Raw genomic sequence first — 16517 nt, 5'->3', positions numbered from 1 at the left:
TCAGCCCCGACCCACAAGCCTCATTCCTGATGAAGGGCTTATGCCCAAAACGTTGATTCTTCCTCAAATGCTGCCTGACCTACTGTGCTTTTCTAGCACCACACTCAACTGATACTCCAGCATCTGCAGTCCTCACTTTCTCCCGAATTCTAAATTACTCCTACTCTAGCCAATTTGTATCCCATATCTTTCCTTGGGACTAATACTTTCTCTCTAATTTCCCATATAGGCCAGGACTTGACCATCTTTTCTATTTTACTTCTGTACCAGATAGAAATGAACATTTGTTACAGTTCATCCTTGTGCTCTTTGAATGTCTGCACTGCCTTTCCATCATCATCATCCCTTCAAAGATTGGGGAACATTACTATCATAGCCAACTCACCTCAAACTATTTATGTTTCCTCTTAGCAGATTCAGGATCCAAGTCTCAGAATAAACAATGTCACACTCCATCTCTAAGAAGAGTTCTGTGATATTATGGTCACTAATAACCAGCATAACTAGCTTAATGAGTTTAATTGGCAATGAGCAAAACTTGAAAATTTAAATCTCATTCATTTAACATATGAGTCAAATAATAAAAATGTACTGACCCCGCTTTCATTCATGTGAATTCCTGAAGTTGGTTCCTTGTCAATTTGAAATTTGTCATTTCCAGTTTGCTCATCAGTTGGAAACATAGTTGTAATTTCTGCAATAGTCTCTTGATCTGTGCATCTCAGTTCTGCTGTGCATAAACAAACTCCTTGATATTTTATAATTTAAATTTAATCGTAGAGGAAAGGACTCAAAAGCGTCGCAGTGTACAAGTAAACTTAAGCTTAAGCCTGCATAAACATTTCAGTTTATACCATTCTTTTTCCTTTACCCCATAACTCTGAACATTTACTTTCAAATAAACTGTTAACTTCTGTTTCAATGTCTTTACACATTCTGGTCAGTATGTTCCTCCACCTAATCATGCATTGTACGAAAAAGATTTCCCTCACCTCATGAGCCCAGCGGACGTTGTCAGTGGACAAGTCAGATTTCAGAATGAAACCAACTTGGTAGATCATACTTCACTTTTTGGTTTTTAACAAGGTAGTCTCACTGACAAGCACACAATGCTGCAGAGTTTGTTTTAACAGTGAAACAGAATAAATCAAATTATTTGCATTAATATGCTTGAAGACTTCAAATCATGGTAAAAACCCAATGCCAAAAGTATCCTATTCCAGTATCGAACACCAGAGAGAACATCCTTCACTATCCCACATGGGGTTTGACTTAACGGTGGCTTCAATTCTTAGTAGTGACAACCTCAGTTATAAAGAATCAAGGAACAGGCAGACTCATTCAGGGAACTCCTTCACGGTTTGAAGTAAACACTTCTGGTCTGGAGTATCACTAAACTTCGACACCAAAGTAACCTATTTTTAAACAGTTTTAAAACTGTCGCCTGCCTCTCTCAGAAACAACTACTTGACAGATCTATCTTCAGTTACAACCCAGCAGTACTGACAAAACTAAAAACGAACAGGTTAGTTTTTCCAAGCCATGGGTGTTTCTCAGTTAGAGAAAACAGATATGCTACCAAGTTCAAAATGTTGAATAAACAAGTAACAATCAAGTAATTATGAATTGAATTTACCCTAAACAAGAATTTTTTGGCTATATAGACCATTGGTCAGACTGATATACAATTTTGGTCTCTAAAGGAAAGCCTGAAACATAATTCAAGCACCTCAGAGGAGGTTCACTTGACTGATACCAGTGTTGAAGGAGTTAAGCTTACAAGGAAAGATGCGTCAGGACGGGTCTGAATCCACTGGAATTTAGGTGATGTCACTGAAACATATAGTGTCATGGAGTCCTACAGCAGAGTCAGATCCTTTGGCCGAAACTCGTCCATGCTGACCAAAGTGTCCATCAACGCTCATCCCATTTCCCTGCACTTGGTCCATATCCTTCTAATTCTTTAGAATCCATGTATTTGCCCAAATGTCTTTTAAATGTTGTTCATGTACCTGTCTCAACCACTTCCACAAGCGACTCATTCCAGGTGTATCACTCTCTGCATAAGCAAGTTGCCCCTCAGGCTCTCCCGTATTTTTTTTCCCCTCTAACCTTAAACTGATGCTGTCTAGTCCACAATTCCCATCCCTGGGAGAAAAAAAAACTGAGTGCATTCACCCTATCCATTCCTCTCATGATCTTAAATATTCCTAAAGATAACCACCTCAGTCTCCTACACTCCAAAGAAAGAAGAGAGCTTGTCCACCCTCTCCATGTAACTCAGTCTGTTGAGTTCTAGTAACACCTTGGAAATTTCTTTTGCACTCTTTCCATCTTAAAAACATTCTTCTTGTAGAAAGGTGGTCAAAACTGAACACATTACTTCAAGTGTGGCCTCAACAACATCCTATACAACTGCAACATAACTTCCCAACCTCTATACTCAATACCCTGACCAATAAAGGCCAGTGTGCCAACAGCCACCTTCATTGCGCTGGCTAACAGAAACTCCACTTTCAGAGAACAGTGCACCTGAACTCCAAGGTCCCTCTGTTCCACTACACTCAAGGTCCTACCATTCACCATGAATTCTTGAGGGAAATCGGGATGATGCATTCTGAAAGGATGCTTCCTTTTGAGGGAGACCAGAACAGTTTTGGAGCATTCAGAATGGAGACAAATCAGATTAGCCATATAAAAGCAAAAGACTGCAGATGCTGGAGATTTAAAATAAAGTGTGGGAGAAACTCAACACTTCGGGCAACATCTGTGGGACAACAGAATGGAGGTAATAATTCAAGTCCAGTAACTCTCCTTTGAAGTTCCAAAGACCAATGAAACGGTAAATCTGTTTGTCTATCCACAAAGTCTGCTGGACCTGCCAGTGTTCTAACACAGTTTTCAAATTAGATCAGCCATGATCTCACTGAACAGCAGAGACAACTCTCAGGGTGGTGGGTGGGGAAAGCAGAATGGTCAATCGTGCTCCTAATTCTGGTGTTTGGAAATTTTAATTCTGCAGGCACCCTAATCATTCAGGAATGATCAACTTTCAGGCAACTTAATGGAGGTCTCTAAAGTCGAGCTATTAACCAAAACAACAATCAAATACATAAGAAATGGGAGCAGAAGGAGGCCATTTGGCCCCCGAAACCAACCCAGATATTCAGCAAAATTCTGGCTAATTGCTCCTAGACTTCAACTCCTGGTGTCCACGCAAATGGAGAGGTCTAACCAAAATTGATACAGCTGCAACACAACTTTCACTTTGTATTTTAGCCTGCCCACCCCTTCAGATAAAGGCTTACACAAAAACATAAATCTGTGAACCACTGAATTGGCACACTTCCAGTGCCACAAAGAACAACTTTGTATAACTTTGCCAATTTTCTGTACATATTTATATATACAAGCGAGAGACACCACAGAGTCCCATCCTGATGCATTTTAAATGATGTAATCATACCTCCACTACTTCCTCTGGCAGCTCATTCCATATATGCACTACCATCTGTACCAAAAGGTTGTCTCTTCCTTGACCCCTTTAAAACCTTTTCCCTCTCACCTTAAACCTGTGCCCCTAGTATTTGACTCTCCAAACCCACCTGTGCCCCTAGTATTTGACTCTCCAAACCCCAAAGAAAAGACTATCTATTTACCCAAACTATCTATGCCCCTCATGACTTTTTAAGCCTCTATATAAAAGGTCACCCCCCCAACCTTCCATGCTCCAGGGAGGATAGCCCCAGCCTATTAACCTCTCACTATATTTCAAACCCCCCCCCAACCCTGGCAACATCCTTGTAAATCTCTTCTGAACCCTTTCAAGTTTCACAACATCCTTCCTATAGCAGGGAGACCAGAATTGATTGTAGTATTCCCAAAGCGACGCAACCAATGCCCTGTAGAGCTGCAATAGGAAATCCCAACTCCTGTACTTAATATACTGACCAATAAAGACAAGCATATCAAATGCTTTCTTGACTACCTTATTGACCTGCAACTCCCACTTTCAAGGAACTACTGGAAATCGGAAACAAAAAAGTTGGTGAAAACTCAGCATGTCTGGCAGCATCTATGGAGAGAATGCAGAGTTAATGTTTCATATCCAGTGACACTTGTTCAGAACTGATTGCAGCCAAGAAAAGGTTTGCATCTATGCTGAAGAGTCGGACGGTGGGGAGGGAGAGAATGGAAGTATAAGCAATGGATGGAAATGAAGCCCAAAGAAGTCTCACGCAAGAGTGAAAACAGCAGTTGGACAAACGAATGCACGGTCAGCCTGGGGAGTCAATAGCTGCTGACTGGAACCATTAGTCACTGACAATGGGGTGGCTATGATAGCAACCTGTGTGATGACAAGATCTGGTGTTGGATGGGCTGGGATAAGGACACAGGAGAAGATACTTAGGCCTGAAAATTGTCGAATTTAATACCAAGTCCCCGAAGGCTTCAGAGTCGCCAACTGGAAAATGAGACGTTGTTCTTCCAGCTTGAACAAAGCTTCACTTTAGCACTGCAGCAAGCCCAAGAGAGATGGTGGCCAAGGAACATTGTGGTGCATTGAAATGATAGGCAACAGGAAGTTCAGGGTTATTTTTATGGACAAAAAAACTTGGATCTTCTGCAAAGCAGTTACCTTGTCTGCATTTTGTCTCCAATGTTAAAGGGGTGAATACAGTAGGCCAGACTGAGTGACTTGCAAGTAAAATCACTGCTTGAACTGGTAGGTTTGTCTGGGGCCTTTGCTACTGAAGAGGGAGGAAATAAACGGACAGATGTTACACCTTGTATGATTGCATGGAAAAGGTGCCATAGGAATGTGAAAAGGTATTGGGAATGAAGAGGAGTGCAGCAGGCCCAAAACAGACCATTACCTGTGGAAAGCTGACAAGGGAGGGAAAGATGTCTGATGGTAGCATCCCACTGGAGGTGGCAGAAATGACAGCTAATGATCCTTTGGAGGTGGCTACTGGTGGAGCAGTGAGTGAATACCAAGGGGACCCTACTACCGGTGTGGGAAGGAAAAGTGGGGGTGAATATGTTTGTCCCATTTACCACAATGGAGAACCCTGTTGACTATAGTGCTGGGAAATCCTTGATCAAGGAAGAAGGTGAGCATATCGGAGATTCCCTTGTGAACAGATGTGATGGAGACAGAAAAGCTGAGAGAACAGAACAGAGTGCTTAAAGGAAGAAGGGTATGAGGATGCTTGGTCAAAGTAACTGTGGGGATCAGTAGGTTTATAGTGGATATTGGTGGCCAGCCTATCCCCTGAATTGGAAACAGACGTTGAGGAAGACAAGGGAAGTCAATGTTGGACCAGATCAAGGAGTGACCAGAATAAGATCAGCCATGATCATGTTAAATGGCAGACTGGGCTGAAGTGACTACTTCCTCTCCCACTTCCTATGTTCTTGAGAGGGCAGAGTGGAAATTGGAAGCGCAATAGACAAAAACTTTGCCAGTTTTGGATGAGAGAAGGAAGCAGCACCAATGTGCTTATCAGTGTGCTAGTGGAAAAAAAATGTTGTGGTAGGGCCAAAGCAGGACTGGAACAAGGAATTTTCCAATTACCCAATAAAGAGACAGGCATAATTAGGGTCCATTTAGGTGCCCATACCCATTCTGCTCCTTTCTTTCAGGTCAAAGGAGTTAATAGAGATGTTGTTCAAAGTGAGGACGAGCTCAGCTAAGCAAAAGAGGGTAATAGTAGAGGGTGATGATTCAGGACTTTCTCTAGGAAGAAACAGAGAGCACTGAGGCCATCTGATAGGGAATGAACACGCACAATGGACATTGTACGTCTATGGTGAAGAGGTGGTGGTTAGAGTCTGCTGCTGTGATTACCAGCGTTTGTTTTCAGAAGAAATGCAGATCTACGTGGGAAGAGAGAAAAAGTTGAGTCAAGGAAGAAAAATTAGTTCTGTGGGACAGGAGTAGGCAGAAACAAACTATATCCTATTTGTGGATTTTTGGGAAGGAAGTTGAGATGGCCACTGGAGGATTTAGGTACTATGACCTTGGAGGTAGACATCACCAGATGAAAAGGAGATTATCAGATACAATTGCCTGGTATTTGATGGTGGGGTCATGTTCTGGACAAGATAGGAGGTGGTTCCCGACAGCTGATGCTTTGCCTGTGCAACATAGAGGTCAGTATGCCAGACAATACCACCTTTGCTAGCATGCTTGATTGCAAAGTTAGGATGGGATCTGAGCTGAGTGCAGTCAGTTCAGAGGGAGATAGATTGGAATGGGTAAGGTAGGGGCATTGGTAGTTAGGCAGAGAAATTACAGATAATCAATGTCACAAACAACCTAAGTAGGTTTTGCTGAAACTAGGCAGATCGCAGTTCGAATACTGTGAATCATGATTGAACCTCTTATCTAAAGGAAAGGTATACAGGCATTGGTGGCAATCTAGAGAAGGCTCGTTATGCTGATACCAGTATTGGTGGGACCATCTTGAGGAAAGACTGAATAGTTTGGGGCTTGAAAAGAATGAGAGATGAGCTTATTTGAACATACAAGATTCTTAGGGGACTTCTGTTTGTCATTTATGCAAGGGATTTGGATGAGAATATAAAAAGCATCGCTTGCAAGTTTGCAGACTACACCAAAATTGGTGGCATAGTAGACAGTGAAGAAGGTTTTTTAAGCTTACAAAGATATCTTCATCAAATAGGTCAATGGGCTGAAAAATGGCAGACAGAATCAGTCTGGATAAATGCAAAGTATTGTTTGTTGTACCAAAATGCAAAAGTAAAGTTTACATAATTAATGGTAGGGCCTTGAGTGGTGCTTTTGAACAGAGGGGCCTAGTGGTGCAGGTACATAATTCTTTGAGGTTTGAATCACATATGGACAGGCTGTTTAAAAAATGTATTTAGCATGCTTGACTCTATTGCTCAGTTCTTGGAGTATAGGAAGTTGGGAAGTCATGTTGAGGTTGTACAGGACATTGGTGAAGCCTCTTCTGGAATACTGTGCCCAGTTATATGAAGGATATTATTAAGCTTGAGAGGGTTCAGAATAGATTTACTGGGATGTTGCTGGGTATAGAAGGTTTGAGTTATAAAGAAAGGCTGGGACCTTGTTCACTGAAGCGTAGGAGGTTGAGAGCAATCTGAAAGAAGTCCATAAAATAAGGAGGGGTGTAAACATGGAGTTAATGGAAGTTGTCTTTTCCCTTGGATGGGGGAGCTTCAAGACTAGGGGGCACATTTTTAAAAGGTGAGGGGAGAGAGATTAAGATGCAAGAGACAAATTTCTTTTCCACAGAGGATGGTTAATATGTAGAATAAACTTCATGAGGAATTGATGGATGTGGGTACAACTATGACATTTAAAAGACATTTGGTTAGGTGCAAGAATAGGAAAGGTTTGGAGGGATATGGGCCAGGAGCAGGCAGATGGGACTGGTTTAGTTTGGGATTATATTTGACATGGACGAAGGGTCGGTTTTTGTGCTATATAACGCTTTGACAGGGTTGATGAGGAAAGTTTGTTTTGCCTTCTGGGAGAATCTGTGACCAGATCTCAGAATAAGGGGTCGCACATTTAAGACAAGGAATCTGAAATTCTTAACCACATAAGTGTATTGACACTGGAATATGAAGTGTATTCAAGTCTGAGACAGAGTTTCAAATCAGTAAAGGGAATCAAAGGTTTATTGGGGGGAGGGGGAGGGGGAGGGGGTGGGGGAAGAGAGATAAAAGTCAGGAAAACAGGTCAAGGATTATGAAACCATTGCTGATCTCATCGAATGGCAGAGTAGACTTAATGGGCTGAATGGCCCACTTCTGCCCCTATATTAAAGGTTTTATCACTGTGACGATGCTGTCACTTGAAGAAAGGTATTTTGTCCTGGGTTTTTTGTAGGGAGGGTGTAAAGGCAGGAGGTTCTGAAGAGTCTAGGAAGCTGGGTTTTTCTTGAAAATAAACAAACAGTTCAACAATGGAAGGGGTGTGGCCAGTTCAGGTTTCAAAATTTTGTTTTAAGCTGAACAGTCACAAGATATGCAAGTACCAGAAGAGTTGCAAACCTCTAAGAGGATTCCTAACTTGCTCTAAAATCTCTCGTTTTGTTTCCTCCTGGATTGGAACCCTGCCTGGAAGAATCAGTGTCTGAATTTTCCTTTTTGACAAGGGTGCGTTTATGGGATGTTTCTATATTGGAACAGTTAATTAGTTAAGTTACAACATCAAGTATTCGGTTAAGTTTTCCAATATATAAGTATTTCTAAATTCTACTTTTTTTTGTTCATGTTTTAACTGAAGAGTTAAATTAAATGGTGTTTTGCTTAAAGCGGAGTGGTTTGACCAGTTGAATCACACCTGGAACACCCACTTTACATGTACCTTTAAGAAAAAGTTAGAGTCTCTGCTCCCTTCTCAAAATATTTTGAGGGAGGTCTGGCCTGGTCCATAACATCTAACAACTATACATTAGCAACCGAATGTCTGTGTATGTTACAGATATCACCATCATAGAATTGATATGGCACAGGACGCCACTAATCAGCCCATCATGCTTGCACAGATTCTTCAAATGAGCATCATTACCTACTGCCTTCCTTCCTGTATCCATGCATAATACTTCTGTCCAAATAATCTTCCAATGACCAATAATGCCACAATGGATCCTGCCCTCAACACATTTCCAGACAGTATATTCCATACCTTAACTACCCGCTGTCTTAACATGTTTTTCTTGCATTCTTACTACTCTGGCATATCACTAAGTGTGTACCCTCATTGTTGCTCCTTTTACAACTGAGAAAAACATCTCCTTATCTATTCCACTTGCCATTTTACAAACCTTCTTTAAATCTCCTCTCAGCCTTCTCTCCCACAGGAAAAGTAATTCCTGCACTCCAATGCATTTACGACCTTACTAAAGAGGTGGCACCCACAACTGTACACAATACTCTCACAGCTGACTGCCTTACACAGTTCAATATCATCTCCTTGCTCCTGTATACAGAGGAACCTCGATTATCCGAATATCGGATTATCCGAAGGGAATCTCAAGGTTCTGATAGAAACATTACGTCGTAGAGCTATTTCAACCCTGATCGCGTCTTTTGTTTACAGATACAATGATTAAAAATGAACTCAGCTCACCGAAATACTGCAGAGATCAGTCCTGGACAGTCCAGGCACAATTTCCAAATGACTGACCTCCTACCCCCCCCCCCCCCCCCCCCCCATCTCTCTCTCTCTCTTTTTTGTTCATGTTTTAACTGAAGAGTTAAATTAAATGGTGTTTTGCTTAAAGCGGAGTGGTTTGACCAGTTGAATCACACCTGGAACACCCACTTTACATGTACCTTTAAGAAAAAGTTAGAGACAGGATCTCATACGCAGTGTGCTTTTGCCTAGTCTCCTGAACGGGGAGCAGACTTCATAGAAAACTGAGCCCCAGAGTAAATCAATTAACAGAATAATCAATTATCCAAATGAAATAGTGCCGGCCCATCTCGTTCAGATAATCAAGGTTCCTCGTAATGTGCCCCTATCAATAAAGCTCCCCATTTTCCATGTGATTTATTTTGTTCCAAATAACTTCTTTAAGCTTCCATACCACTGAAGTTCAACTGACCGATCTGTAATTTTAGGAATAAACCATAATTTTTGCAATTCTTCAGTCTTATGTCACCTCCCCTGGTTCCAGGGAAGAGTGAAAGATTAAAATAATGACCAAATTATTCCACTGTTCCCATTTCCATTCTGCGAAAAAATCCATATCCAATTACTCTCAGTCTGCTGCTCTTTGCCTATAATCCTAGGAAGGTTTCCTTTTGAAATATGCTTCCAATTCCTTTTTGAAGGAAGTTTTCAATCTTGTTCAACATCTCGAGCAGTACATTCCAGATTATAAAAGCAAAACATATCCTGATCTTCCTGGTTGAGGGGGTTTGTTAACTCAAGGACAAAATTTAATATAATTGCAAAACAAAGTCTCTTTCATCAAATTTGCAAAACACTTATTTTGGTCACATTCACATTTATTAAGGAATAGTTAATTTTGATGCAAATAAACAAGTTTAGGTTTTAGTTTACCTGAATGAAGTGCATTGTCATTGCAAAGCTCAGAGGTTTCACTGTGGTCTTTCGAAACATCAGCTTCAAATAAAACAACAGGTGCTCTGCGTTCTGGTGATGTTATGGAATATCCAAATGAAGGCTAACAGATTTAGGAATAGTCTGTATTAATACCAATGTAAAATTTTACAGAAAAGTGAAATTTATTGTACACTAATTTTTAAATCCTCACTTTGGAGGATCTGAGTTACTCAAAAGATTCAGATTCTCAACTAATGCACTGGTTTAAAAAAGTGTTTAAGAAATTAAATATATCTTCTTCAATCTTCAACTAACCCGTTTTATGCCACTGTTTTGTTCTCCAAGACATCCAAGAGCCTCTGATCTTTCACTGAAGAATTCTCCCAGAGTGAGACGGAGATAACTCTGACTGCCTTGCATAAAATCAGATCCTGCCTGTGATGCTCTCAACATCAAGTAGCTATTAGCTGGCAGCTGCCAGGAATCATTTCCAAGCGATCCATCCATAAGGGTGGCATCCATTTTATCGTCCTATATAAAATAAGTGCTGGCATTTCTATTTGGTAACTTTGAGCGATGAGTAGAATGTCAAATGTAAATGTAAATTTAAAATTGAGGCAGCAACTATTAATTAAAAAAGCAAAACATTTAGCAAGTCACTTATTTCACAATGCAGTTTCATTGATATTTCTATTTGCTGGTAGACTACAAGTCATTATAGTTGAAATTATTGTTCCAAGAATTGAGATGGTGATGCTGAATAAAAACAGACTTTTAAAAACACCGTAAATAACTCAATCTGGAAAGATATTTATAGATCCACATTCTATGGGCATTTAAACGGGCATTGGATAGGCATATGGAGGATAGTGGGCTGGTGTAGGTTAGGTGGGCTTGGATCGGCACAATATCGAGGGCCAAAGGGCCTGTACTGCGCTGTAGTTTTCCATGTTCTATTCAATGCAGTTAGCAAAAGTACACGTTATCTAAACTGCATAATTTTTCCACTCACACTTTATGAAAATCAATTTGCTTAACAGCAAACAATGCACTTGGCTACTTCAAGTTATTTCAAAATTCATCTTCAGGAGCTTAGTTTAACCCATTTGTATGTGACAAGTACTTAATGCATCTGGGATGGTCAGAAGGCTAACTTAAAAATTGGTAACATTCTGATTTTTTCCAGCATTAGCAATAGAAACGAACTGGTGATGAAGACAGCTCAACTTCGCCTCTTCACTAGAGGGGTGGTGGACCTCAGGTTACGTCGGTCGGTCGGTCAGTCAGTCCTCTTTTTTTGAAAGCAGCGTATGGTCCTGTGGGACTACAATGACATCCACTGCGCTAAAAATCAAAAAAAGTGTGTATTACTTGTGAATGACCTGAATGATAAATCATTAACAAAAAAACGTGGTATGGCCTGGTTTTTACTAACTCGTCTCACAACATAGTCATTACCTCAGGCATGATTCTTATCTTGTTTGGCTCAAAAGTTTTAATAAAGTCAAGGCAAACTAAAGGCAAGAACAATCTTCTTTTCATTGTTTAGTTACTACAGTAGCAAAAGACTTCAAAATTCATTTTAACTGATTCACAAATTAAGACATACCAATGAGGGCAGGTAAATGGAGAATTATAAATGTGACATTTCTGTCTAACATTTGGTTGTTAGTGACTTCAAATCCATTATTGTATATAAAGGGGCTTTAAACAGTAGTCTTTAAAAAACAAAACTATGCTTCAATTTGATTCAAAAACTTGTAATTATCCATTTGACACTAGTCAGTCAATTATTTTGGAGAAAAGTCCCTTTGGTCAAAAACAAAAAAAGGTGATTCAGAAAAAAATAAATTTACAAATTATGGGTAATAGGTATTCGGCTCCCGAAACCAGCTCACCACTTAATAAGAAAACGGCTAAGTGGATGATGCTGTCATACTTTGCTGTCTATCCCAATTGCCTTGAACTCCCTCAAGATCTGCATGTTTTTGAAACCAAGTTATGGGGCAATGACCTAACCTCCAGCACATAAATATGCACTATCCAATGAAGTTTTGTCAATTTAACAGTTACTTATATTCTCCACTTGACTGCCTATTTTTCCAGATTATTCTTATTCCCAATCACTGTTTTCAATCATTTTCAATGGGTCCCTGCAAAATCCTAACTTTTCCTGACACCTCCAAACCTTCTGAAATTATCCTTCACCCACCTCTAATAAGCCTACTAATTTTGGAGGTAAAAGCAGCGTTTTTTTTATCCAACCCACAACATCTGGCAATTTTTGGAATAATGTCAAGGTGACAAGACAAGACATCCACATACAAAAAAAAAATCACTCGTTTGTTGCTTAAAAGAAAAAAGGATGAGATTACTGATGACCTGCTCATGCAGTCATTCTTGAAATTTGAATGAGGAAAGTACAATTGAGTGCCAACAGGATTGGCAGTATCATAACATGATACATGATTTCATTAAATGTGAACTACTATTGTATGGACTTGCTGAAAATTGCATTGAGTAGTGCCGATGTATTGTATGTTTGACAATTAAACAGTAAAACTAGTGAATTAATAAAGTTGCCTATTGTGCCAAATGACCCAGAGAATAAAGTCTTGTTCATTGCTAGATATGTAAATGAGCTAATAAAGTGTTTCAAAAAAAAAAAATCAGTTATCAACTAGATTCTGTGCTTCGAATTCTCAGATGGGCAACATGGTGGTTCAGTGGTTAGCATCCGGCCTCACAGAGACAGGGACCCAGGTTCGATTCCAGCCTCCGTCTGTGTGGAGTTTGCACATTCTCCCAGTGTCTGCATGGGTTTCCTCCAGGTGCTCCAATTTCCTCCCACAATCCAAAGATGTGCAGGTTAGGTTAGGTGAATTGGCCAAGCTAAATTGCCGATTGTGTTCAGAAACGTGTCAGTTTGGTGCACTAGTCAGGGCTAATGTAGTAATAGGGTTGGGGAACTGGTCTGGGTGGGTTACTTTTCAGAGGGTCAGTGTGGATTTGTTGAGCCAAAGGACCTGTTCCCACACTGTAGGGATTCAATGAATGCAGAAACATCATGAATCCTCTAATCACTGCAGTCTAAAACTGTCTTGTGTTCAAGTCTGAGACAATTGGTGCAAATAATATTTTTGCAATGTTAAACAAAATAGATTTAACTATGAAAACTAAAAGTGAAATTCAATTTTACTTCATAAATTTTAAAATTTTATGTACAAGAAATAAATGCAGTATCTTATGTTCTACAACAAATTTCAAGCTTTTTTTTGGAATGAACACCTTCAAAAACAAAATACAGTCACTTTCATATCAAGATCTCTTTTCATTAAAAAAGTACACTAGGACAGACAACAAAATTTTCTCAGACCTTAATGAACTTATTTTCTTCCTCAAACTCCTCTTGATCTTCTTCAATCAATGCAATAGCTTTGTCTGCAAAGTTTCATGTAAAAACCATTAAAAACAATGAAATTTTCTTCAGCCAAGCAAACTTCAAACTATTTCTTTAAAATATTGAGTAACTAAAATCTTACTGCCAGTTATGAAAGTTTCTTCTTGAATACTATCGACTAAATCAGTTGGTAGGCTGAAGTGATCCTGTTCTTTATCCAGTGAATAATAATAAGCCAGATCGGTCACCCAGTTCCCTTCTTCATTTTGATAAACCACACTTTGTCTCTGCCCTGCAAAAAAGGAAAAAAAAAAAATACACTCAACAGGAGTCTTCATTCCAGTTTTCTTCCCATCTTCTTTCTTGAAGGTACCATGCAAATATTTATATCTACTGGACACATTTGACATTTGCAATTTATAGAAAAGAGATTTTTGATACTCAGTGTCAGGAGCTGAAGTCAAGAATGTAATATATACTTGTTAATCCAACATATTTTAAGTAAAACTGGAGTCCTGAGAGAAGCTCCAAAAACAAAAAGAGATTGCAGGAATGACCTCAAGTCTGGGCTGTCAACTTAATCCACAGGTCAAATGGAAAAAGCAAGGAGGAGCAAAAAAAAAAGCATTGTGCACCTACTTGATTTAATTATTGTCACATGTACCAAGACGGAATGAAAAGTATTGCTTTTGCATACTAACCAGACAAATCATACCTTGACCCAAGTACATCAGGGTAATGGAACAGAATGCAGAATATATAGCGTTTCAGCTACAGAAAGATTAATTCTCTCTATTTAAATGACACACCTTCTCCCTGACCAAAGTTTGCAATTTCACATTTCCCACATTACATACCATTGCCAGATTCTTGCTACTGAAATCACTTTCCTCCTTATTTTTATCAGCAAATTTAGCACTCTTGCCTTTATTCCCTTCATTCAAGTCATTTATAGAAATTGGAAAACATTGTAGATCCAGAACTGATCCCTGGGGTATACGACCAGAAAAGGACATATTCATCCCAGGTTTCCTGTCTGCTGGACAATTTTCTATCCATGGCAATGTTACCCATTACATGCCAAGCTTAAACTTTCCACTACTATCCTTGCTGCACACCTCATTAAATACCATCTAAATCTAAGCACAGAACACCCACCAGCACTTTGTAATCATCATCACTGTTATTTTCTCAAAGTCTTCCAATAAACTAGTTTCATGTGAATTCCCTTTCACACAACCATGTTGCCGCTACCAAACTGAACTTGTAAATGCTCTTTTATAGCACCTCCAATAAATAGTTTCAACATCTGGATGTAGATTTGCTCAGAGCTGGAAGGTTCGTCACCATACTAGGTAACATGATCTGTTCTTTTTCTCATAGGAAATGACATCACCAACCCAAAGATACCAAAACATATAAATAGAAAGCAGGAATCATCAGCAGTGCTTCATCCAGAGGCTCACTGAAGATGTTACCTAGTATGGTGATGAAACATCTTTCAGCTCAGCGAGCAAACTTACATGCAGAACCTCAACCTGAGCTACAAAATCTTCAAAACTCACTAGTTTCAACGTCTTTTTACTAAACCAACCAATAGTGATATTAAACTAACTGGCCTGTCGCTTCTTGCCTTCAGTCTCCTTCCTTAGCCAGAGGTTATCTTTTAGATTAGAAATCAGCTGCAGAACAACTGTAGACTGAGCTATCACACAATACATGACTAAGTACTCCTGAATTCGCAACTTTACAGAGGTACCTTTCTCATTATCCCATTGAGAACACCCAGTGCTCCAATCAGCTTTCTGCTGCTTATGAAAAGGAGAGCTTTTTGAAGAGTCACGCCACATCTCACTTGCACTTCCAACTGGATACACAGGTGATAAGTAGGCAGCAGCAAGAGGTGGACCCAAATCAGCACTGAATGACTCATCAGCATCACCACTTCCTCGAGCTGCTGTGTGGCCCATTATGTCACCACAAGGTCCATCTCGCAAATCCGTAATGCCATTTCCAGAAGGTGTGCAGGCAATGTGTGAAAGACGGAAGGGTGTGCCTTCGACAGTAGAAAGTAACTGGTCATCTGTGGTGACATTACCACTCACAGCACGAAAATACACAGAATCCAGCTTCATTTCATTACGTACAGTGGTATTCACAGCTTCCTGTGGAACCAAAACAGAAAATTAGACCACCTACGGCTCAATATCTCAGATTTTTAAAAAGGAAACCATTATAATGGCAGTTATCTTTTAGCCAAATAAAATTAGTTACATATGAAACATTTCTCTAAATTAAAAGCAATTAATATTTCCATAACATCTGCAATGCTTATCATTCAGTACAGGATAAGCATTGACGTAGATGTTTATCATTCAGTACATCAATTATACTAAATTGAGGGTTTCCTGCGAGCAATTTAACAGAACTGAGCAGCAGTAATTTTAACCCATTGCACTTGTGCTTCTCCTAGTTTAGTTCAATCTACCCAGACTTTGTGGTCAGTGCCACTTTTCCAAGGATCCTTGGTGAAATTATGTCAGACTTAGTTCCAAGGCTTTCAAATTTTGCAGCACACTAATTCATTAGTGATCTTAAAAGGGAATGTGCTTTAAGTAGTTGAGGTCATGGCACAACGTAAAGACTAACTTAGAGATATGTAAACATATGGTATTGGGATGGTATTGGGCCTCAAGAAAGAGACTTTGTGGAGTGCCTCAGAGATGGATTCTTAGAACAGCTGGTGCTGGAGCCGACCAGGGAGAAGGCAATTCTGGATCTGGTATTGTGTAACGAACCAGAATTGGTCAGAGACCTCGAAATGAAGGAGCCATTGGGAAGTAGTGACCATAATACAATAAGCTTCAATCTGCAATTTGAGAGAGAGAGGGTACAGTCGGAAGTGACAGCACTTCTGTTGAATAAAGGGAACTATGGAGCAATGAGGGAGGAGCTGGCCAAAGTTCAATAGTGCAATACCTTAGCAGGGATGACCATGGAGGAACAATGGTGGATATTTCTGTGTATAATGCAGAAGATGCAGGA

At 39.8% G+C, this 16517-nt stretch overlaps 1 protein-coding gene across 6 annotated transcripts in view; it reads right to left on the bottom strand.

The window, feature by feature from the left end:
* Window positions 1-16517, bottom strand: part of cep192 (centrosomal protein 192) — a 192995-nt gene that overhangs the window by 122298 nt on the left and 54180 nt on the right. For 4 of the 6 annotated variants that reach the window (XM_043687705.1, XM_043687704.1, XM_043687702.1 and 1 more), the window contains exons 12-17: window positions 15232-15637; window positions 13615-13764; window positions 13449-13513; window positions 10388-10603; window positions 10070-10193; window positions 597-730 (exon numbers count right to left, since the gene is read on the bottom strand). In XM_043687705.1, the coding sequence (XP_043543640.1) occupies window positions 597-730; window positions 10070-10193; window positions 10388-10603; window positions 13449-13513; window positions 13615-13764; window positions 15232-15637 (1095 nt within the window). The remainder of the gene's footprint in view (window positions 1-596; window positions 731-10069; window positions 10194-10387; window positions 10604-13448; window positions 13514-13614; window positions 13765-15231; window positions 15638-16517) is intronic. The other 2 variants (XM_043687703.1, XM_043687706.1) reach the window with 2 other exon arrangements.

Source organism: Chiloscyllium plagiosum, chromosome 4, assembly GCF_004010195.1.
Source record: "Chiloscyllium plagiosum isolate BGI_BamShark_2017 chromosome 4, ASM401019v2, whole genome shotgun sequence".
NCBI classification, from domain to species: domain Eukaryota; kingdom Metazoa; phylum Chordata; class Chondrichthyes; order Orectolobiformes; family Hemiscylliidae; genus Chiloscyllium; species Chiloscyllium plagiosum.
This window is presented reverse-complemented; position numbering and strand designations above follow the sequence as displayed.